Here is a 24659-nt window from a genome sequence, read left to right as displayed (position 1 = left end):
GAGATAAAGTCAGATTAATTTTTAGCACAGTTTATCATTATCCACCAGGTAAGCATGTGGTGCTATTTTCCAAAGCTTTCAAATTCCTCTTGATAAGGCCTAACACTGTTTTGTCCCGTTCTATTAATTTTCTTAAGTGTGTGTATGATTCACAGAGCATTAACATGCCAAAACATATGTTTTCTAAGCCTATTCTCATGTCTCACCTTCAATTAGACTATCAAGGTCAGAGCTATTTGTGGTCATTCACTTAATTGGACTTAAAATAAAAGGCAGCAGAAAACAGCAGATTTGTAATGGCCCTTCAGAGCAAGCATCAAAAGAGCAACTTGGCACATTTGAATCTATTTAAATAAATCAGCCTTTTGTTCAGGTCCACAAAATTTTACCTACCATGCTGTCAGTTACTGGGAAGCCAGAGCAAACTAGAAATGAGAGAGGAGATGTTTTCTGGGCCCCTTAGAAACCACTGGAGCTTTGAGTCAATTATGCATTTTTGTACAAAGCAAGATAATGTGGTTAAGTTCTCTTTACCCTTGGTGTATGCTCATTAATCACTTCTGGGAAAAATTACTGTTCACACTAGACAATGACAGAGTAGATCATTACTGGTATTGTTATTGTTTACTATTTGTAGTTCCATGTGCTTACAAACCTTTGCACAAGATGGATGCACATGATCCCAGGACCTGAGAAGGGGTCATATTGGGAAAAAAAGATATTCGGACAGCACTGACCCACAACCAAGACATACAAAACTAAGTGCCAAGTTTTGACATCAAAATGGGCAAAGTTCACCCCTGGGAGTAAGGACTTGTGTTTGGTTCAGCTGTTTTTCTGAGATGAGGGCTTCAGGGCAAGATGCAGGGGAAAGAAATTGATGGCAAAAAAAAATCACTTAGATAATACAAACGAGAGTCAGAATCAGTTAAAGAAGAGAAATTCTGCAACCAGATTTGACAAAGATCCTCAGTTTAATGCTCAAGTAGATTCATATTCCCAGATTCTCCACATCCAAAATCCTAGCCCCTCAACACCTCTGACACTTTCTCTAGTCCTTCACTTCAAGGGCATCCATTTTTTCTCAAGACCAGCTCAAGAGAAGAAGCAGCTTTAGAGCTGATCTATGGATCCCTAATCATTTTACATAAAATTTTGACTGAAAAAGGATATAAAAAATATGAAGATCCAGGGATATTCAGACTAGTAACAGCCACATCTAAGAGCAAAAAAATTAAAAGTTTTGTTGCTTATTTTTTAGTCCACACCCAGCAGTGTTCAGGGATTGCTCCTGGCTGGCATTCAGGGATCATTCCTGGCAGAGATTGGAGGACTATATCGGTGCTGGGGATCAAACCCAGGTCAGTTGCATGCAAGGAACGGACCCTACCTGTTGTATTATATCTCTAGGCCTAAAAGCAAAAACTTTAAGGAACCACAGTATAGTAAAAATATTTTAAAATCATACATATGATAAGTCATCCCCTTGTCCATCGATTTGCTTGAGCGGGCACAAGTCTTCATTGTGAGACTTGTTGCTGTTTTTGGCATATCAAATACGCCATGGGTAGCTTGCCAGGCTCTGCCATGCAGGTGGGATACTCTCGGTAGCTTGCTCGGCTCTCTGAGAGGGACAAAAGAATCAAACCCAGGTCAGCTTCACACATGATAAGGGTGTGACCCAAAAAGCAAAAACAAAACAAAACAAAACACAATTTTTTTTCTCTTGGGGTAGGAGTGATAACACAGCAGATACTACACTTACCTTGCACGCAGCCAACCAGGTTTCAATCCCTGGCACCCTAAGCACAGAACCAGGAGTAACCTCTGGGCATAGCCGGGTGTGGCCTCCCACCATTATATTTTCCATAAGGGAAATTAATCTTACAGGGCTAGAGAAAGGGTTCAGAGGTTAAGACCTTTGCCCTTGCACAGCTATATCCATAACAATGAATGCTTTAAGTCCTGGCCTCACCTATCCCCCTGAGTACCACCAGGGGTCACTGCTGAGCACAGGGTCTGGAGTAACCCCTGCCAGGTGTGCCCCCCCCAAAAAAAAAAAACCTTTATAAAACAATCTCTGTACTTTAAGATCAGGGAAATACAGGGGATGGGTACAAGCCTTGTATATAGCCAACCAGGGTTCGATCCCCAGCACCCTGTAGGGCCCTTGAAGTCCCACCACGAGTGACTCCTGAGCACAGAGCCAAGAGTCGGCCTTGAGCAGCGCTGGCTGTGGCCCCCAAAACAAAACAACAAGAACAAAATAAACAGCCAAGGAGTCCCTGTCTTCTTGGAGGTAACACAGGGTACTTCCCAAACTCACAGGCACCCCCCCCCCCAGGTCAGGAAGGGGTGAGCCTCAGATGGCTTTGGGGAGCTTCCTGATGGTGTTGGTGAGACAGATGTACCCACGAGAGAGTGCTTCCTTCTTCTTCCTTCCAGTCAGCCGGTCAGCTGTGGCTGCCTTGGCTTCAAGTTTCCGGTTCCCTGGGACAAGCAATTCAGGAACCTTTTTTTGGTGCAATACTTGAGCATGGGGGTGGTGGAAGGCTACTCCTGACTCAGTGCTCAGGGGCTGTTCCACAGCGGGGACCATGCAGTGGCGGGAATTCGAAAGTGATGAATGTTGAAGGAGGGGGTGCTGCTTAGATGGGGGGGGGGCATCATTTAGAGACCATGATGAACTCTCAAGCTCCTTGGCAACCTGGCTGGCCTAAACTTGATTCTTGTGATGAGCTTCAGCCTGCTATTTTTTTTTCTTTTTTGATCACACCCAGCGATGCTTGGGGGTTACTCCTGGCTCTGCACTCAGGAATTAAGTACTCCTGGCAGTGCTCAGGGGACCCTATGGGATTCTGGGAACTGAACCGGGTTGGCTGCGTGCAAGGCAAATGCATTCCCTGCTGTGCTGTCGCTCCAGCCTCGCTTCAGCCTGTTTTCCAGGAGCTGATGGAGCGATAGCACAGCAGGTTGGGCATTTGCCTTGCACACGGCCAACCCGGGTTTGATTCCTCCATCTCTCTCGGAGAGCCTGGCAAGCTACTGAGAGTATCCCGCCTGCACAGCACAGCTAGGCAAGCTACTCATAGCGTATTCAATATGCCAAAAACAGTAACAACAAGTCTCATAATGGAGATGTTACTGGTACCCGCTTGAGCAAATCGTGAACAAGGGGATGATAGTGCTACAGTGCTACATATGATAAAAGACACATACAGTAAACATATATGCATATATATACTTTAAAACTCAAGAGTAAGGTGAATAACCCAGTTTTCAAATGCACAAAAGGTTGAACAGACATTTTTCAAATGAATATATACAAATGGCCAAGCTCATAAAAAGATGTTCAACATCATTTTTCAGAAAATCAAAATCAACATCGCAATGAGATACTGTATAAAATTCGTAAGGTAGGTATGCAAATAAAACCAAATCTTAGACAAGTTGTGAAAAATTTGAAACCTCTTATCATTACTAGTAGGAATGTGTCGCTTTAGCTATTTAGCTATTTTGCAGAATTAACCACAGAGTGGGCCTATGACCAAGCAGTTCTACTCCTAAGTCACATCCAATGCAAGGTGTACTCACCAAAACATGTATAAGCAAATGTTTGCAATAGTATTCTCATAATGCTCCTATAGCAGAAACAAACTGAAGTGTCCCCAGATTGTGGTCAAATCCATACAATGGGCTATTAGCCCATGATAAAAGTTACATCAGATAAATATTGAAAACATGAAGCTAAGTTAAGGAATTCAGACAAAGCGTATGATTCCATTTATATATGACTGTCTAGAACTACCACATTTAAAATTGTAAGAAGTAGATTAGTGGTTGCCAGGGACACGGTTAGGAAAGGAAGGAAATTGGGGAGTGACAACAAACTGGTGTAGGGTTTCTTTTGAGGGGTAACAAAAGTGTTCTAAAATTAGAGGGGTGATGGTTTCACAACTGTGAATATTAAAAACCACTGAAACATACACTTAGGATGAAGCCTATGGAAAATGAATTATCTGTAAAAAAAAGTGTTATTGAAGAGAAACACCACATAATGCTAGAACGTGAGGAGAACTATTTTGAGGCCACAGCTAGAGTGAGCTGGCTTTAATTTTTTGTTTATTTATTTTTTAGATCCATTTCGGTTTGGGAGCCATACCTGGCAGTGCTTAGTGTTTACTCTTTGTTATGAATTCAGAGCTCACTACTTGCAGGCTTGAGGGACCATAAGGAATGCCGGGGATCAAACCTGGGCTGGCCGCATGCAAGGCAAGCCCCTACCTGCTGTACTACTACTATCACTTCAGCCCCTGGTCTGGCTTTTAGAGTGGAGGACTCTGACCTGCCACCTACATATGCTTCTGGTGGGGGTTGGAGAATTTTTAAGGATTTTCTGTTTCTGAATTCAGAAATGTGTTATTTTCTGCTTGGTTTTGAATACATATGCAATGTTGCATATGTAGAAAGGTACAATTGATTTCAGCCAAGACTTTTTGTCATGAACATTTATCTCCACCATGACCAACTTCTCAAAGGGCAGAAAGAACGTTTTGCCCTTTTATTCATGACATGAAACCAAATGTTGATTATTACAAATGAGATTGGTGAGTCCTGGAGTCAAAAGGAGTGTTTGAATCCAAGACAGAAAATGCAGATGCTTCCAAAGGAACATGAAGCATACGCAGGACTGGGCAGACATGTGACTATTGGGATGAAATATTAATGATGTACATAAATAAATACATTTAGAAGGCAGTGATGGGAAAACTCAAGAGAATTTCATGGCTGAGCGAGTTCCCTTTCATAGGTGGGAAAAATCCCTCTCTGTTAATCCAATGAGAGAACAAAGGGATAGTAGGGTCAAGTTTGAACACTTAAGATTTGGCTCTTAGCGATTGTGCTGGGAATGGTACCTTCCTATAATCTAATGAGAGACATGGAGAAGAGGGCCTTAGAAGTAAAGCTAGGTCCTGAGACGGTGGAAGGCAAGCATGCTGCGAAGGGGAGAGGAAAATAACAGAGGAAAAGAACCAGGAACTCAGGGTGGCTGGGGTTGGGGGGTGGCCATACTCCATTAAACACATCCTCTATGCGATCTCATTAAAAGTTTAGTATTACTCTGAGAAAAAAATGTATTATAGATTTGCAAACATAAGCCCAGAGAAGTTAAAGCTGGAAGAGAAGTTGACCAGGAACACACAGCAAAGACGGTCATATTTTGTCCCATTATGCTAACTCTAAACCATCATTACCCTCTCTGAAAACAAACTCACAGGTTCCTGGAATGCAGCAAAGCTCAATGACTATCACAAGCCTAAAATAACAGAAGTGGTTCAACATCTATTTGTAGACTATCAGGTGGCAGGGGAAAATAGAGCCAATTCAGACTACTTGAATGATTAGGGCAAGAGATGATAGCTATTAGGGGAGAAGTAGACTGCTGATGAAACCTATATTTCTACCTTCAGCATCCTTATCCAGATTAATGTTCAATGAGCAGTAAAAGATTAGTAGAAACTCACTTGGCACTTTCCAAAAGGCCCTACAAATAGGTTCATTAATCTCTCCAAAAGAACTATTCCCCTTTATTTTTTTTTTAATTGTCGTGATTGGGACAACACTTGAAGGAACAGGATAAATATGTATAAATTCAGTACTTTGTTACCTGACCCTACTCTCCCATTGGCTAGTCCATATTTACAGACATAAATTTGCTTTCTTTTCCCTCTATAAAGAAACACAGAATTATAACAGTTGATTGGAAGCTTGGAGGTCCAGCCCCTTTCCTTTCAGAGGAGATTTGAAGCAAATCATCTGGAACAGGGTTAAACAACCAGAGATTGGGCTGGAAAGGACTCTATGGACCTCTGGAGGGTTTGGTTCCTGCTAATGCAGTTTTACCAGCATTCTTTAAAAAAGAAAGCATGGTAGTACATAGCCCGGTGTCTAGACTTTTTCCAACCCACCAGCACAAAAACTGCACACATCATTTGGTTTATATATCCAGTACTTCATAAAAATGGAAACCCATTTAACTTAAATAAAAATTTCTTTCAGTTCGCACTTCCTTATTTCCTAACTTTATGTTTCCCTATTTAATCCACAGTTATTTTGTTTGTTTGTTTGTTTCTGTTTTTGTCTTTGTTCTTTGTTTCTGGGCCCCACCTAAGCTGTGCTCAGGCTAACTCTTGGCTCAGCATGCAGTAATCACTCCTGGAGGGCTCCAGTGACCATACGGGGTGCTGGGGATTAAACAGGAGCCCAGATCATCCGCAGATTTCTTACCACTTTTTTTTTCTACCTCTTTGTGTCAGGTCCAGAGAGCACTACATGATATGGTGGGTGCTGATATTTTAGGTGGTGATATTATCAACACTGCAGACCCCAGTATTACTCAGAGGTGGGCATCAATGATGCATGCACTTGAGGAGGATTTCGGAGTGATGGGTTGATCCAATTCTAAGTGGCTAAGATAATACCAATCATAGAAAATTAGCATGGATTTACAAACTTACTTATCCATATAGGTCCATGGATATTAAGTTATAAATATTTATATATTAAAATGAGAATTTTGGGGAAAGAAGCAAGGCGACAATCATTTTTAAGTTGTCTCTCTCAAGAAGGAAAAGATGATGGGGGTCGCTACCGGCATGCTCTCCACCCAGATGAGACCCCGAGCAGCCGCACACGAATGGCTCCTCCGCTCCTAACAGACCATGATCCCGGAGATCCACTAACTACTTTTGGAACCCAGCAGCTTCTTGCAGAAATGCCTCTAGACTGTGAACTAAGCTACCGCCCCATGCCACCCCAGGAGGGGAAAGTTTTTTCTCTTTCGGCCTTTCCTTTTGGGTCATATGGCGACCACCATCTTATAGAGCCCACTAACCAGAGGTACGAGCTTGCAATGACACGACTTCTGGCAGAAATTTCTCTGGACTTAATTACTAAAATACCAGAAATCCAAAACTGTGCGGCCACAACAGTGGCCACACGACCTCACATGCTCTTCATTCTCAGCAATGGAAAACAAATTATCAAATGATGCCTTTTCGGCAGGTCTAATTGTTGGGGGAAAATTCCAAATAATAATAGTGAGCTTTCTGTTGAAATACTGAATGTAATCAAAGTAAAGAGAGATAAAATGAAAAGCATCAGCCACACAGGCGTAGGTGGGGTGGGATGGGAGGTTTACTGTGGTTCTTAGTGGTGGAACATGTGCACTGGTGAAGGGATGGGTGTTTGATCATTGTATGAGTGAAATTTAAATCTGAAAGCTTTGTAACTTCTCATGGTGATTCAATTAAAAAAAATGGAAAAGATGCTATTCCTCTGGGCAGTCAAAATCCCACACCCAAGCACAAAGCTTGTTAAGTAATTTCTGGATTCCTGCCTGGATTCTTCCCCTTGAGAAGACTAATTACCTTCTGTGGCAAACTAGCATGATTTTTCAGGACAGCCCTACAAAGGGTGAAAGGGGGAAAAATTAACAGAGTAATTTTGAAAAAACAGTCACACATTCGTGGGATATAAAAAACATAGTATGAGACTAATACTTAAGGACAGTATAAAAAAGGGTTGGAAGCTTGCCACAAGAGGAGATGGGGAAGGAGAGGCAGTTAGGATACAAAAGGGACGACTATGACAATGATAGTTGGAAATAATCACTCTGGACAAGAGCTTAGTGCTGAAAGGAGATAGAGGGATGTACATGATAATCTTTCAGTACCTAAACTGCAAGCCACAATGCCTAAAAAGAAAGAGTGAGAGTGCAAAACAGAGAGAAAAATGTCTGGCATAGAGGCAGTCTGGGGGATGTATGGGAGAGAAACTGGAGAAATTGGTGGTGGGAAATGTTAAGGGATGAGTGTTAGAACACTGTGTGCCTGAAACGCAATCATGAAGAATTTTGCAACTGTGTCTCTCATGGTGATTCAATTTTTAAAACAATGAATTCACTCTGGATAAGAACTGCATGCTGAAAATAGGTAAAGGAACAAACATGATAATTTCTCAGTATCTCTTCTGCAAACCATATGCCGAAAAGGAATGGGGGGAGGAGGGATGGAGGGAGGGACGAAAGGATGGAGGGAGGGACAGAGAGAAAGAGGGAGGGAGGAAGTGCTGCCATAGAGTTGGTTGAGTAGACGAGATGAAAACTGGGGAGAGTGGTGGTGGGAAATGTACACTAGTGGAAGGATAGGATTTAGAACACTGTATAACTGAAACACAATCATAAACAGCTTTGTAACTATGAATCTCATGGTGATTGATTTAAAAGAATATTTTTAAAAATGAATTGACAAAAAAAGTAATCTTAGTCAGCCTATGGTAAACTGTGAGACTATTTTGGAGGGTTGAAACTAATATTTTAATGGAACAGAAGAGAAATATTAAGATGCCTCACATTTGGATTTTATTTTTACACCATATGAATAGGTATATATGTATGTGTGAATATATATATATATATTTATATACAAAGAGTTGAGATATAATATACATCTATTTCTTATTACAAATCATGGTAAAAAAATTCTTCAAAGTCACTGATTTAATAAAACGTCATCTGAAACGTGAATCCAATATGGAGGTTGGCTTTGTCTTTATTCCTCATTGTCCAGTAAAAAACACTAAGAAAATTAGCATGCACTTAAGAATCAGACAGGCCCAAGCAGAAAAGTTTAATACCAATAAATTTGGACCTTAGGCAAACATTTATGTTTTCTAACTCTCACATTCCTGATCTGCAGGTGGAGAAGATATCTATTTCTGGGAGTTGGTGCATTAAGTACATCCAATTAAATACAGGCTCAGTTTTCAGATTTATCTCCTCTCAATTTTGGAGAAATCCAGGAAACACAGTCCAGGGATGCCCATGCAGCTGCCAAGGAGATTTCATAGTCAGAAGTCACACATGCTGCGGAGGAGGCTTAGAGTCCTGAAAGGCTTTGTTCATGCAAGTTCTCCCATCTGTAAGAGTAACCTCCCATTGCATACTAAAACTATGGCTGTTGCTTGCCAAGAAATGAAATAACTTGAGTGATACTGCTGTAAATAAATAAGTTTATGCAAAGAGTTTGGTGATATGGGTATAGTCGGAATCTGTCTTCTGTTTTAGATGAATATATTAAGGAAATGTTATCTTGACATGGTAAGAATTTGAGCTTACAGAAAAAAATAACAAATTAAAGCCAGTCCTTTAGGTCATCTGGGCCCAAACTCCCATTTTCCATTTGAAAAAAAGGGGGGGAATGTCCTAGGAGGTAAAGGAAACCCATTCTCCCAGATCATTTGGTAACAAGTACATCCCAGCTCCGGAAATCTTATAGCCCACTCCTGGCTCCAAAGTCTTCTTCCCTCAGAATAATTCATCCATGAAGACAAAAACTGCAGACAACCTCCTACCTTTATTTTGCTGTGGAAACATCAGTTAAGTTAGGTATTCTAAGAATATATGTGCACAAAATCTTTGAGCAATCACATCAAACTTTTAAAAAGACACAAAGGACACAAGGAAAACTGACAATCTGTTTTTAAAAAATTAAATTCCTGGGGCTGGGAAGATGGAACAGCAGGTAAAGCACTTGACTTGTCTGCAGGCAACTCAGGTTCAAACCCTGGAACCATATATAGTCCCCTGAGCCCTGCCAGGAGTGATCCCTCAACACAAAGACAGAAGTAACCCCAAAGGAGCCCCATCTCCTCCCCGCAGCCACAGCAAAAAAAAAAAAAACCTCAATAAACTCAATTTTCTACATTCAACTTCTAACCTATTCAAAGAAATTCAATACAAAACAACATGTTCTACTTCACCTGTGAAATTGAAAAACATAAAAAATATAATTACCAACACTACCAAGTATGTCTCTATGTAGCAGAAACTTTTAAAAGGTCATAAGCTCAGATTCAGAATTTTTGTTTCTCTAAATGTGAAATTCATGTGTAGGACTATGAGTTGCATAATTTTTAGAGGTAAAATATTGCAATAATTTGCAATATGAAACATTCTATGTAATTTAATAATAAGAAATTATAATAACTCAAGTTATAAAAATACTACTAAAAGGGATAGGAGAGAGTACAGTGGATAGGGAGGGTGCTTGCCTTGCATGTGGCAAATCCAGGTTCAGTCACCAACAGCCCATCTAATTCCCCTAGCCCTCCTATGATCTCTGAGCACAGAATCAAGAGTAAGCCCTGAGCACAGCTTGGTACATCCCCCAAATCAAAAAATGATGATAATAAAAGGGTAATATTAAAATTCTACCCAATACAAATTTAAAATTGTGTGGATCTATTTAAATATTGGCATGCATGTGTATGTGGGATATCTTTTCACTTACTGACAGTTCTTTTCACTGTGCTTTTAATTTTTGATGTACTATAGTTTGTCTATTTTGTTTTCCTTGCTACTGAAGTCAAATCCTTGAAGACATCACTGAAATCAATAATATAGAATGTTTTGCCTATATATTTTATGGTTTTAGGCCTCAGATTTAAGTGGTTTAGCCATTTTGATTTTGTTTGGGAGTATGATAAGAGATAGTGGTCTAAATTCATTCTTTTACAAGCCGACATTCAGTTTTCTCCATATCATTTGTTAGAAAAATTTTCCTTTCTCGGATTTATGCTCTTGACTCCTTTGTCATAAAGTAAATGCCTATAAGTGTGTGGATTTGGGGGGAGAGGGTCATCAATTCCATTTCATTTATCTATGTGTCTATATTTTTGTTCTGTTCCAGAACCATACTGTTTTGATTATTATTGCTTTGTAGTATAATTTAAATTGGAAAGTGATACCTACAATATTCACTTTTCTGATGTCTATTTGTTCCTTTCTCATATTTCCTCTGTTCCTTATTGAATTTATTATTGTTCATACATTGATCTCCTAATTTTAGTCTCCTTTGGCTAATGTACTTGGTTTTGTCTTTATTTTCTGTTGGGTTGAATTCCTTTATCTCCTCATTTTATTTGGAGCTCTATCATTTATTTCTAAATTAGATTAAATACCCATCCTTCCTACTTCAGCTGTGAGAGTAATATGTTGTAGTTGATGGTTGTAAGGTATTATCTTGGAGTACGAGCCTTGAATGCTGGGTTTTAATGCAAAGGCTGAATCCTAATAGTGGTATGGGATAACTAGAATTCAGAAACCTATACATAATAGGTTTCTGGAAGCCCTACCTAGTGTGGGGACTTTAGAGATGGGAAATGGAGAGATTCCTATTGCAGTTATTGCAGTTTAACTGCAGCACGAGTCTTCCTGGATATCAGGGATGCCTGGAGGGACCTAAGAAGGATCTGCTGTTACTAATCAAGAGAGAATGTATACCCAGGTTAGAGAAGAACAGAGAAGTCCACTATGACAGTGATAGCTTGAAATGATCACTCTGGACAAGAAATGAGTGCAAAAGTAGGTAAAGGAAGAAATATGATACCCTTCAGTACCTGTATTGCAAACCATAATGCCTAAAAGGAAAGAGAGACAAAGAGACAAAGGAAAAAGAAAAGTGCCTGCCACAGAGGCTGGTTTGGGGGTGGGGATGATTATGGTAAGAGGGAAACTGGGGACAATGGTGGTGGGAAATGTGCACTGGTGAAGAGAAAGATGTTTGGCCACTGTATGGCTGAAACCCAATTGTAAATAACTTGGTAACTGTGTATCTTATGTAGATTCAATTAAAAAATAAAAATTAAAAAATTAAATTATAAAAGAGAGAATATACCAGGTTAGATACGCTAGCGACAACCCATTAAAGTATGTCTCAGGCTACACATGACAGTTATACCCTAGTTCTGAATATTTTTTGGGTTTTATTTGTTTTGGAATCACACTTAGTGGTTAACTCCTTTCTCAGGGCTTACTCCTTGTGCTGTGCTCAGGGGTCACTCCTCCAGGAATTGAACCCAGGTCAATTGTGTACAAGGCAAGTGTCCTACCCATTGTAACATCTAGCTCTGAATATTTTGTTGGCAGACCTTCTAAGGTTCAGGATCAAAGAAGATGAAAGAGAGATTGTAAATTCAAGCCCCTGCAAAGTACCATTACCAGACACTGACTTAGTATGGTTTTGGAAGGCGCAATACCCCCTTATATCTGCCAGGTGCTGGGAAGGCACTTCATGGGTCCTTGGGTCTTGGTAAAAGCATACCTCAGATCAGAATTCTCCTACACACCTGCACCTAACAGTTTTCCTTCCCTTAAGATTAACTTTGCATTTAGTAGGGGCTGGAACAATCCAGAAGTTCACCTGCCCCAGCTGGGAAGAAGATGGGTTTGTGGGGATCTGAGAAAATCTTGCCCAAATTATATTCTGCCCTTGCTGTGAGCAAAGAAGGAAGTATATAGTTTCAACACATGGGATAGTTTCTATGTGGATACTGTAGATTCCACCAGCTCCCCTACAACTCCACAATCCAGTCATTGGCATGGTGCTTTTCTGAAATCTCTTTAGGAGTTAGGGTTGCAGAACCTCTGTAGGGGAAACGCAGGTATACCACAAGTCACAAATCAATCTTGGGGTGTGTGTACTGTGGTAAAAATCCTCAGAGGTAGTTTAGCAGGCTGTCTTGTCCTCTGTGGTTCTTTGCTCAAACAGAAACATTGTTGGGGTACTGATGTCTCCTTAGAAAGAGTGAGCCCATGGGAAGTTTTGTTCTCTGCTTGTTAAGGTTCTAAATTCAGCGGCTACCCAACTTCTTGTTCAGTCTGTGCTTCTCCTACAAAACCCAGGGCCCACAGTCCTGCTGTTCTACAGCCTAAAGTCTTTCTTCTGTGATTTGTTGCACCCCACTTTTCTAGTTCCCCTTCCAGGAGCTGAGACAACCATCACAGGGGCAAATCTTTAGAACTTGAACTACAGGAGGATTATATTTTTGTTCCTATCCATTTTGTCTTAGGTCAATTCCTGCTATTCTAGTATTAGACTTCAAATGTACCAATTCTTTAAAAAATTAAGGCCAAAATAGGACACAATGTGTTACCTCTTCATGGAAGTAACTCCAGGATCTGTCTCTGGGGGAATTTATTAGTATCCATAATATTAAAAACAAGCCCAGGGAGGTCTATATTGCTTTGCCTGAGGTTTCTGCCATTTATACCATTTATTTTAACTTCCAAAAGTCTAGTCTCTAAGGCATGGGGACTAAGCATTTAGAAATTACAAACTGAAGCCTGATAGAGGAGATAATTCAAAGGTCTCCCCTCTCAATAAGCTGGAAAACCTGCAGGGATTTAGTGGATGAGTAAGAGGGGCCAGGAATCTGTTTAGCAAAGGGGAAAAGATGTCTTGGCTTTGAGTGATACTGTAAAAGAGAATAATAATAATTGCACTGTAGCACTGTTATCCCATTGTTCATCAATTTGCTCAAGTGGACACCAATAACGTCTCCACTGTAAGACTTATTGTTACTGTTTTTGGCACATCAATTATGCTATGGGTAGCTTGCCAGACTCTGCCATGCGGGTGGGATACTCTGAGTAGCTTGTCAGGCTCTCCGAGAGGAACAGAGGAATCGAACCCGGGTCGGCCACATGCAAGGCAAATGCCTTACCTGCTGTGCTATCGCTCCAGTATAATAATAATAATTATTACTAATATTAATTATAATTCACTGTATCACTGTCATCCCATTGTTCATCGATTCACTCGAGTGAGCACCAGTAATGTCTCTACTCCTCTCAGCCCTGAGATTTTAGCAGCCTCTCCTTCCTCGTCTTTCCCAACGACAATTGGAGGCTCTTTCAGAGTCAGGGGAATGAGACCTATCATTAATGTTTTTGGCATATCAAATATGCCACTGGTAGCTTGTCAGGCTCTGCCCGTGTGGGCGAGATACTCTCAGTGGCTTGCCAGGCTCTCCGAGAGGCATTTATATACTTATAATTATGTATGTATGTAATTATAATTATTTATATTAATTATTTAATAATATTCTAAAAAATTTGTGGCTGATATCAAGGATCAAACTCAGGGTTCATAAAGTTGAGGTTTTCACACTATCACTAAAGATATATCTTAGTACCTGTCTTAAATAGTCTCCAACTAGAGGTACACTCATGTGGGTTTAAAATATGACTTCACATTATTTGAAGGAAAAAAAATCAACAATTCAGCTTATCATAGTTTCAGAAAGATTGTACTCACAAGTATTTGTTAAAAGAATAAATATAGTAGAGTCATATACTTAAAATCCAGGCCTCAACATCTTATAGATAAAGTTCCAAGCAATATGAGTTCAACTCTTTAAAAAACAATCATTAAAGGGCTAGAGCAATAATAGTGTGTAGAGCATTTGCCTTGCATGTGGCTGACCTGAGTTTAATCCCTGGCATCCTATATGGTCCCCAGAGCACACAACCAGGAATAATTCCTGAGTGAAGAGCCAGGAGTAACCCCTGAGCATCACCGGGTGTGACCCAAAAAACCACAATAACAAAAAATCATTAAATATAAGACAAAGCAACCTAATCTGGTCAAGTATAAAATGACAGAACTAGACTCAAAGGTAAAGACATATTAATGGAGCCATATAATATAAACATATTTCACATATTTAGGGAATTTAAAGAATGCACTAAATGGTGAGGAATAAGAAATAATGACCATCAACATGACACACGAAAGATAATATGAAACTTTTCTGGAAATAAAAAGTTAAGACCTAAAATTAGAAAATCAATGAATAATTTTTAGTTCAGATTGAACAAAATTGATGAGAAAATTAGAAACTAGCAGACAGATCTAAAGAAATGACCAGATGAGCAAGACAGAAAAGAGAAGCAGTTTTAAAAGACATGGGGAAATAGGTTGAGATATGTTATAAAATATATTTAATCAGAATTTTAGAAGATTAATGAAAGATTAGGCAAAGGCAAAATTAGTGGAAGTCACTAGTTTTCAAACCATGGGAGTTTAATGAATCACAAACATTGTGACTGATTGTTTGTGATAGTCCTTGGGATAGATAACTGACAAAAATCACACTTGACAGAGCATAAGAAAAACGCTAAAATCAAAGAAAAAACACCCTTAAAATTAGTAAAAGAGAAGAAAACAGATTTCTATTTTCCTGTTTAGGAGGAGGGTGCACATCCAGTAGTGTTCAGGGCTTACTTGGGCTTTGTGTAAGGGATCTCTAAGGGTTGACTAAGGGTCACTCCTACTGGGGCTTGGGGAAGCATATGGGGTGCTAGAGATCGAACTGGGGTTGGCAGCATGCAAGACTGTATCCTACCTTCTGTGGTATCACTCTGCCTCCCCCCACAAAAAATACCAGATTTCTTAAAAGAAACAATATTTATATTGACAACAGTCTTTTAAACAGCAAAGCTGAAGTCATAAACTGAAAAATGATTTTTGAAATAGGATGAGAAAATAATTTCTAACCATCAAAACCATCTTTCAAGAACAAAAATGAAACTGTTAAGCCAATAAAAATCAGGAGCTTTTATTATTAACAGATTCCTACTAAAAGGACTTATGTAAAGAATATAAGCCAGGAGCCAGGGAGATAGCAGAAAAGACTGGGGCACATGCTTCGTAAGTGGGAGCCCTAGGATCCACTCCCAGCAATCCCTGGTCTCCTGACCACTGCATGAAACAGTATAACCCAAAACCCAAACAAACAAAAGTATTCATAATCAGAGAAATGCACAAGGTGGGAGAGTCTGATATGTGAAAAAACAGAATGAAAAGAGAAAAACAGGCAAAGTGTGTTTAAATCTATAAATACGGTGGTCTAATGACAGAATCTAATTGGTGGGCTTTCAAAAGGAAACATTGCTCCAGGGAAATAGTACTAACACAGCACCCACCCCCAAGAACTCCAGGTGTAGCCCCTGACGGCCCCTGAGCAACTCCCTGGTGGTCCTAGTGAGCACCAAAGGGCTAAGAGCTTTGTGTTCTCTGATCTGGCCCAGTTGACTGAGTACTGCTGGAAAGTGGTCCTGGGGTACTTTGAACACCATTTAAGAAGCCCCCCAAATACAAAATAAAATAAAATAATATGTGAATATTATGCATCGGTAAAGTTGTTATAAAACATCTACTTGTGGACTTTAAATCATACCGTAGAGAAGAGATGACTGAGTTAACATATTTCATGATCTTTTGGATTTTAGCAGGAATGTAAAGATACTAACTAAACTTACATTTTGTCACTGTCACTGTCATCCTGTTGCTCACTGATTTGCTCAAGCAGGCACCAGTAACGTCTCCATTGTGAGACTTGTTGTTACTATTTTTGGCATATCGAATACGCCACGGGGAGCTTGCCAGGCTCTGCCGTGTGGGCGAGATACTCTCAGTAGCTTGCTGGGCTCTCCGAAAAGTTAATATAATAGAAATAGGGTTTATATAAACATATTTTGAATTATGTAATCAATTCTAAATTTTCATATAACTTAAAATGCAAACTATATATGAACTATAATTTTAATATAAACTATTTAAGGGAATTAAGATATAAGAAAAATATAATTCAAGAAATATTAAAAATTATTTTTGATGAAAAATAGAAAGATGAGAATAAATAGAAAGTATAAAGCAGCCTGAAAGAAAGAGAACCCACATACAACTGCCATAATTAATTTAAATAAAGTAAACTTTCCAGTTGGAGGATGATGATCATCAAAACAAGTGAAACAAGATGCAATTATAGTTTGTTTACTAGAGTACTATCTAAAACAACAGGTTAAAAATAAAACTATGGGAAAAATAAACCTATCACATCCACACTTGATTCTACAAAAATCAGAGAACAGTCTAAAAAATGTCATTGCTTAAAGACAAATGACAAAATTCTACATTTAGAAAAATTTTGAAAAGGACAAATGGAAGAAAAGAGGAGATTGAGAAAAAGAATAAAGGAAGGAAGATTGTGGTGGAACCTTCTGGCTCCTATTTCTAGGAGTCAGGAAGTTCATGTTCTGTCTTACTACAAAAACAAGATTAGCAAAGGTAATGGCTGAGAGCAATCAAACTCTGTTATTAAAATCCAATGGGCTTTCTGGATTTCTCAAATAGTCTCCTTTATTATTTGAATCACATGTAGAAACTTATGAGTTTGCTTATAATGGAGGAAAACAGAAAAATAAGGAAAATAGCATGAAGCTGTGTTCCTAGATAAATAAGCACACTACATTTATAGGCATCCGATAAGTTAAGAATTTTAATGTCCAAATTTTTTTTCTTTTGAGATAGTTACCAAGTTGATCAAGTAGTTCCCAGTAGTATTCCTTTTTTTTTTAATTGTTCACTTTCCTTAAAATGTATATGTTCACCTAATTAATTTACTATGATTAGAAGGGGAACAAAAGAGCAGTTTTGTAACAAATTCTATGCCTTATATAAGCATGGGTCTACACATTTGAATTTATAAAATTATTTATGTGTAGCACAGTTTAAGAAGGACTTCATTTATGATGAATATTTATAGTGTCAATTCCTATCTTTGCATGAGTAATCTAAGTTGCCAAAACTATTTTTTTCATAAACACACAAATTAAATAAAACAAGGCAATTCCAGGCTACTAAGTAACCTGTGCTTCAACTAACTATCCGGCAATAAGCATCTTTATTTACACCATTCCCTTCATTAGGACTAGGCTGACTTGCTGTCAGATTATAGTGCCAAATCTAAGAGGAAGTTAAATACCATGGACAGCTGCTTTCTAGGCCAATGACAGCCTACCACCAGAACAGATCAAGAGAAAGCAGCAGTGCCAAGAGTGTAGCAAAATGCACCTGATGTCCTGAAATCTCACTGCTTCATATCCTGCAGGATTCAAATTTATTCTTAAGGAGAATTTTCAGAAATTTGTCTAAATCATTTCTAAATAAAAATACCCTTTTTAGATTAGATTTTTCTAAGTCCCCAGTGAATATTCTTCTTATTTCAGGCAAAATTCTACACAATAAAACTCAAAAACAACAAAGGAACTTGAAAGTTTCCTTGTAGTTTATGATAATATCTGTCTTGCATATATTTACTGTATGTAAACTAGGGCTTATAAATATTGTATTAAGACAAATGTAAAATGCTTTAAAGAAGGACAATGGCCTACTTAACAATGATTCACGAGTCAATTCCAATTTTCAAGGACTGTTTGGAATTCTTGAATTTGAAACAACTTATTTTGATTCACATTTCATTTAAGAAAGAAAGATAAAATGAAGAAGGAAACTAACACTCACAGGAAAAGCCACATTTGCCAAGGACTATGTTAGCTGTTTAACACTGATTTCATTATACTCACAGCTTTATGATCTATTATTTTCATTGTCTAGATTAGAAACTGAAGGCTCATGGAATTTATGCTAATTATTTAAAATCACAAGGTTTAAAATCTGGAGCTAAAATCTTTGTTTCCCTGTAGTAAGACCATGATTACCAATGCAATGAAATCACATAACCTTCTTTTTTTTAAAGATTAATACTCTCTCTCTCTCTCTCTCACACACACACACACAAACAATAAGGGGCCGAAGTGATAATACAGCGGGTAGGGTGTTTGCCTCGCACACAGCCAACACAGGTTCAATCCTCAGCATCCCATATGATACTTTGAGCACTGCCAGGAGTCATTTTTGAGTGCAGAGCCAGGAATAACCCCTGAGCATAGATGGGTGTGACTCAAAAAGAAAAAATTAAATAAATAATTAATAAAAGAATAAAAATCATAGTCAGGATGGAATAATAAAATGAACTGAGAAGCTATTATGTTATGAAAACAATGTCAGTTCACCCATGCCTCCTAGTTGCCCAAAGATACACACTATCAATAATGAAACTAGGCTAAGATTTCCTATTTGTCTATGATGCAATAGTTTGGAAGATATCACACAGACTAGTTGCTGAAAAATTTTTTCTATCAGTAATTCAAAATTGATATTAGCAAGGTAAACTTCCCTGAATAAAATCACACATCACTATTCAACATTCCATATAAGACAACTATGCTAAAGAAATTGCATTTCTATAGTTATTTATATTTATTTATAGTAAAATTTAGTTATTAAATACCAAAATAAATAATGATTAAAAGAAATAAAATAAGGCTATTTGGAACCATAAAGAAAATAATACAACAACATGTATTGGCAGAATATAATAAAAAGAAAAAATAATCATGACTATAACTTTTTTCTTAATTTGGTAAATATAGAGTTACTCGATAGAAATGTACAATATTAATGATAGTAAAAACTGTATATTCAATATACTTACATCTTAACTATTCAAGAATGCTAGCCTAAGTAAAATGACACAAAAGTCTTATAAAATAGTGGACAAAAATCCTCCTAGAACTTTAATGAATGGTTTACAGTTGACTAAATACTATCTGTACTTTATATTTTAAATGTTATTTCCATATGTATGACATCAGCTTCCTTTAGGCCTAATCTGAGTACAAATTCCCTTGCAATACTGCATACACTATTGGATTGTTATGCAATTTTTTCCATAAATGTTGCCAACATACCATTTCCCTAGTCAATGTCTTAGTTAATGAAGTTCCATCATCCAGGTGTAACAAAACAAGAAAAGCACTGAGTACTCAAAATGACTTTTTACACCCCATGTGCTAGGATATTAATGAATCCAAATCATTTCCTTGCTTCTAAAATTATGCCTTGTTCAGTACCCAAACTGGAGTAAACACAGACTATTAATATAAACTACTCAAACCAGCAGTCAGGGACCATGCTTTTGGCAAGAATATTAAAGCAGGAAGAGGAGTTCCAATGATGACCCTGTCTGATCTACCCTCAAAGGTACACATAGACTCAGTTATTTTTACATGAGAATACTTGTTTGCATAGTTTTTTCTTCTATTTTAATTTAATGTTTATTTATTTATTTATTTATTTATTGCTTTTTGGGTCACACCTGGTGGTGCACAGGGGTTACTCCTGGCTCTGCATTCAGGAATTACCCCTGGCCGTGCTCAGGGGACCATATGGGATGCTGGGATTTGAACCCGGGTCGGCCGCGTGCAAGGCAAACGCCCTACCCACTGTGCTATCTCTCCAGCCCCTATTTATTTATTTTTAAAAATACAGTCTCTAACAAACAACCATAACCTGAGTGAAATGTTAGGGGAAATGCAGTCTAAAATATTTCTTTTTTGCATATAGTAAGCAGAACTGTTTACAAGTGTTTTTTTCCCCTTTATTACATGGCTGCTATAAAAATGCTGAGTAGTCATCAAACCTGAGCATACAGGAATTATGCTAAATTAATATCATTGTTTTCCTTTACTTTCTGGGTAATATATCTCACCATCCACTCAACATCTGCTTTTTGCACATATTCCCAGATGCTAGTATGAAAAATCTACATATGTATTTTGCTTTTCTGTTTAAAAATCACATTCAGAGACAACATTCTAATGTTATGATATAAATCAAAACTACATAACCATATTTAATAAAACATATTTTATCATTATTGCTTATCTATTATGTAGACAATAGTTTGTGTTTTTGCAAATCTATTTTGCAAATCTATTTTTTCTAAGCTCACCACTAGTTGACTTACTAAGTGGTAGTATGGACACTATCATTATAACTCCTTTGAATTCTATGTAAAATATTAGGGGTCATGTGTACATCGTGTGCAAAATGGAGACGTAGCTAACTAAATAGCTAACCAAAAAGTCAGGCAGCAGGCCTTGCTAGTGACTCCCTTTAAAGAACCCTGTTCAGTATCTGATTAAATGATCCTAAACTTTATTTTACGGCTCTAGGAGAATGAATATAACTTTCTCTAATAATTTGCACTGCTATGGCCCTTGCTGCTAATTTAAATGTAAAGCTCTGGAACACAAACTGTCTGCTCAAAACATCTTTAAAATTATTGGTCTTAGATAATTTTATGTAAAAATATAAAGCTTTGCAACTTACTTGGCACACATGTACATGCACTATCTCATAAAAACTAAATACTTCCAAAATCATTATGCTAATTTTCAAAAAAATAAGACAAATAACTGCTGAGTATGGCCTGAGATGCTTATGTAACCTATATTTACAAATGTTTTACTCAGAAGCTAGAGAAGTTTTGATATCCCTAAATTATTTTTCTTACTGACAGGATATCCCCAAATTATTTTTCTTACTGACATGTTAGTCTGGCTATAACAGAGTTGCAGAAAGCTGCATTATAGCCCCAAGCACCATCACATTTAAAATACTGTAGATAATGTAAACATAATTAATAACTATGGCCAAAAAGAACATTAAGGAAATAACCACCACCACCAACCTTTGCTTGGGCTTCTGGGGTTGTCACCTTGACGACCTTATTGCGATTTAGCATTTGCTTCACCCATCTTTCTACTTGGACGTTGAATTTCATGAAAATCACATAGCAAAAATAAGCTGTTAAGAGAAGCAAGCTTTCCCACCACATGATAACATTATCCAGGAAGAATATGATCAGCATGATCAAGTCAACAATGTAGAAGGAAACATCCCGAAAGAGTGGCCACCATGTCAGGTTTAAGATTTCTCTAGAAAACAGAGCACACATGCCAATAACAAAGAGAATATTGAACACGGCTGAGCCCACGATTGTACCTATGCCAACATTGCTGTGAGCAATAAATACCCCTATGAGAGATGTAAAAAGTTCTGGGGCAGAGCCCCCTGCAGCCATAAAGGTGGCTCCAGCCACATCATCGGAGATGCCCAGTTTTTCAGTGATGACAGTCAAAGAAGGAACAAAGAACTCATCGCAGACAATGGCTAAGGCTATGAACATGTAGATCATCCCAATGACATGGAGAATGATGGCGCCTTTTCTTCTTTCCTCCAAGGAAAAGATGTCTCTCGGGTAGTCTCCTTGCTCATGAGCAGTACTATTATTCTCAGATTTGCCTTCCTGAGAAGAAGGTGGCTGTAGAGTATAATCCTCGATCTTGTCGTGTAAGTCTAAGAGAGTTCTTTGATGGTAACCTTGTGCTACCCCAGGGCCACTTGCACCATTGACCTCTCCTGTGCTCTGTGTGTCTGTTTCAGAAAAGGCACTGATAGAAAATGGGACAGTGCTAATGGCTACCAAGCCCATGAACAGACCTACGATTCGAATGAACTTCAGTTTTTTCCTGACATTACAGTGTCTCCTGTAGCCAGAGGGTGACTTATCCAAACACCATTTCTCAAGAAAAGTGATGGTGGTACTTTGGTGCAGATCCATCCTGTAACTTTGAGTGGATGCGGTGATCTTCAAATTGTAGATTCAACCAGAGGTTTCTTTCATACTTTTCCTCACTTAATAGTTAATGGTGCTTGTGGAGATACTTCCACAATTAGGAATTCTTATGCTTCACAGGAAATATGTTGAACATTTATGCTTAAATAGAAAAAAAAAGTCAAAGATAAGTAAAATACAAAATCATAACTCTTTTACAAAAATAATTTTGCAGATCTGATAAAAATCCTATCTTGTAGCCTTGTGATCTGAGTAATATACTTAATTTCTTTGTGCCTCAATTTCCCCTTTCAAAAATCAAGACAATTATAGTTTCTACCACCAATGACTGCTCTGAGAATGAGCTAAATCTGAGAATGAGCTAAAACACAAAAAGAAGTAAACATAGGATGAAGCACATAGTAAGAACCTATGACCATGTAGGTACAAACCAAAATAAAAAACTTTAATACATTCATTGTAGATTTAGGTATGTGAGTTAAGAATAATCCTTTTATAGATAGAAAAATCTGTTAATCCCATTTTAAATCATGGAACAAATAACCTCTCAGAGCTAAAAAAGATCTTTCTTCTTTTAAAGCAATCTATGTACTTGACAACCAACAATTATTCATTATATTTTCTTTTAGCCCAATTATATATTTCCAGTTGCAGACACTTTGCTGATTTAATTTAGTATTTGGAAAGGGTTGACTGTTGGAGAAGGTAGCATTCTTTCTTCTCTACACACACAACAATCTTAAATCTTAGGTTTCATTGAAAAGGCAAAACCAAAAACCTCTCTCCTCTATCAGATGTAGAAAAGCAGAAGTTTGAAAATTGAAGTTTACAAAAGAATGTTCTGGTAACATGAATAAACGGTCTTCTCTAAACATTTAGACATTGTTTCCAACTAAAGATTATTTTCAAAACCCATCTTTAGGCAGCTAGGAAAAATCTAATAACTTCTAACAAGTAGGTTATTTCGAGATCAAATGTGTATTTCGTAAGCAACATGCTGCTACACTCCTGGCCACAAAATCTGCCCAGCTGACACTGACTTTCCTAGTAGGTTAGATATCCACACAGTTTTCATTCTCTATCCCACAGCAGAGAACGGCTAAATATCCTTACAGGACAGCTGATGTTCTGTTAATTTCTCTAAGAAGATTGTTTTGGTTCCTGATTTTTCCCCCTCCCTCCCTCTCCCAATGTTTTCATTTTAGAGGCATACGCTGAGATCATCTCAGGTGTGAAATAAGCCAATCAGACACGCCAGTTATGCACTGAGAGGAGCTGGAGCTCAGGTTTGCAAAGCAGAGACCGAGTCAAACCTGGCTGAGTTGCTGCTCCTCCTGAGATAACCCGGCCCACCAGAGATTCCACGGCTGGCTGCAGATGTCGACGCTTAGCATGAGAAAGATTAAGGGACTCAAGCGCCCCCAGGGATTGTCACAATGCCTGTCCCTGGCTACCGGGTAATGCAGAGGAGGACTCAACTCCTGAGGCGCGATATCAGCTCCAGCCCCAGCCGGGACCGACCCGGCCAGCCCGAGACTTCGCTTCACCGGAGCTGCCTCCGCCCGCAAAGTGCACCCCCCGCCGCGCCCCAACTTTGCCTTGTATGATCCCAAACTTTCCCTGGTGGGTTAAGAGAGGGAGGGGAAAAAAACAACAACTAAAACGACAAGGCGCCCCGTGAGCAAGTCGGAGAGCGGCTTGCAGGCTGGGGAGACGCTTGGCCCGCATCTCCCACATCACTTGGAGGTGGGTGGGGAAGGGGAGAGCGAGAAGCCCCCTGGAGCATCTCCCCGCCACCGCAGGCCCGCCCCGCGCCCCCCACCCGGGGCCAGACCCCGGGGCTCAAGTGACGGCGTCCGCGGCGGAGAGAGTTGGCCAACTCCTCGCGGGGCCTGGGGGCGCCCGGGTCCGCGGCGGGGCCACCTGTGAGCCCGCGGCGCTGCAGCAGGATGCGCGCCACCGGGTCTCAGCGGCCACCCAGCCCCGGGGCCGGCGGGGGAGCCGGGGGCGGACGGGGTGGCGGGGCGCTCAGTGGCGGGCTCTTACCGGGTGCCTCCGGGTGGACGTGCCCAGGCCGGGGCCGAATGGCGGCCGGCCGCTCGGGTCCGCGGGCCCGGGCTGTGGCTCAGCGATCGCCGCCGCGCGCGCCTGCCGGGGCTGGGCTCGGCAGGAGACTGATCCCGGCGGGGGCCGCGCGCCGCCTCCGGGGCCGCCCCGCCTCCGGCCCCTCCCTCCCGGCTCTGCGCGGGGCCCGGGGCCGCGGCGCGTTCAACCTCGCGTGCGCTCCGCTCCCCGCCTTCCCGGGTTTGCAGGGGCGACGCCGGGCCGCCGCCGTCCCTGGGAGATTTTTCTCCGCAGTGGGGGGACGGGGGGTCAAGGTTTGCGGGAAGCAAGGGCAGAGAGGAGAAATCAGGCAGCTCGGTGATGCT

At 39.6% G+C, this 24659-nt stretch overlaps 1 protein-coding gene across 4 annotated transcripts in view; it reads right to left on the bottom strand.

Annotated features, from left to right (window-relative positions):
* SLC24A2 (solute carrier family 24 member 2) overlaps window positions 1-24428 on the bottom strand; it is a 269093-nt gene extending 244665 nt beyond the window's left edge. For 2 of the 4 annotated variants that reach the window (XM_055136391.1, XM_055136399.1), the window contains exons 1-2: window positions 24277-24428; window positions 21283-22371 (exon numbers count right to left, since the gene is read on the bottom strand). In XM_055136391.1, the coding sequence (XP_054992366.1) occupies window positions 21283-22215 (933 nt within the window). In that variant the 5' untranslated portion in view covers window positions 22216-22371; window positions 24277-24428. The remainder of the gene's footprint in view (window positions 1-21282; window positions 22372-24276) is intronic. The other 2 variants (XM_055136385.1, XM_055136394.1) reach the window with 1 other exon arrangement.
* Window positions 24429-24659: the final 231 nt, after the last annotated feature.

This window comes from Sorex araneus, chromosome 1 (genome assembly GCF_027595985.1).
Source record: "Sorex araneus isolate mSorAra2 chromosome 1, mSorAra2.pri, whole genome shotgun sequence".
NCBI lineage: Eukaryota > Metazoa > Chordata > Mammalia > Eulipotyphla > Soricidae > Sorex > Sorex araneus.
This window is presented reverse-complemented; position numbering and strand designations above follow the sequence as displayed.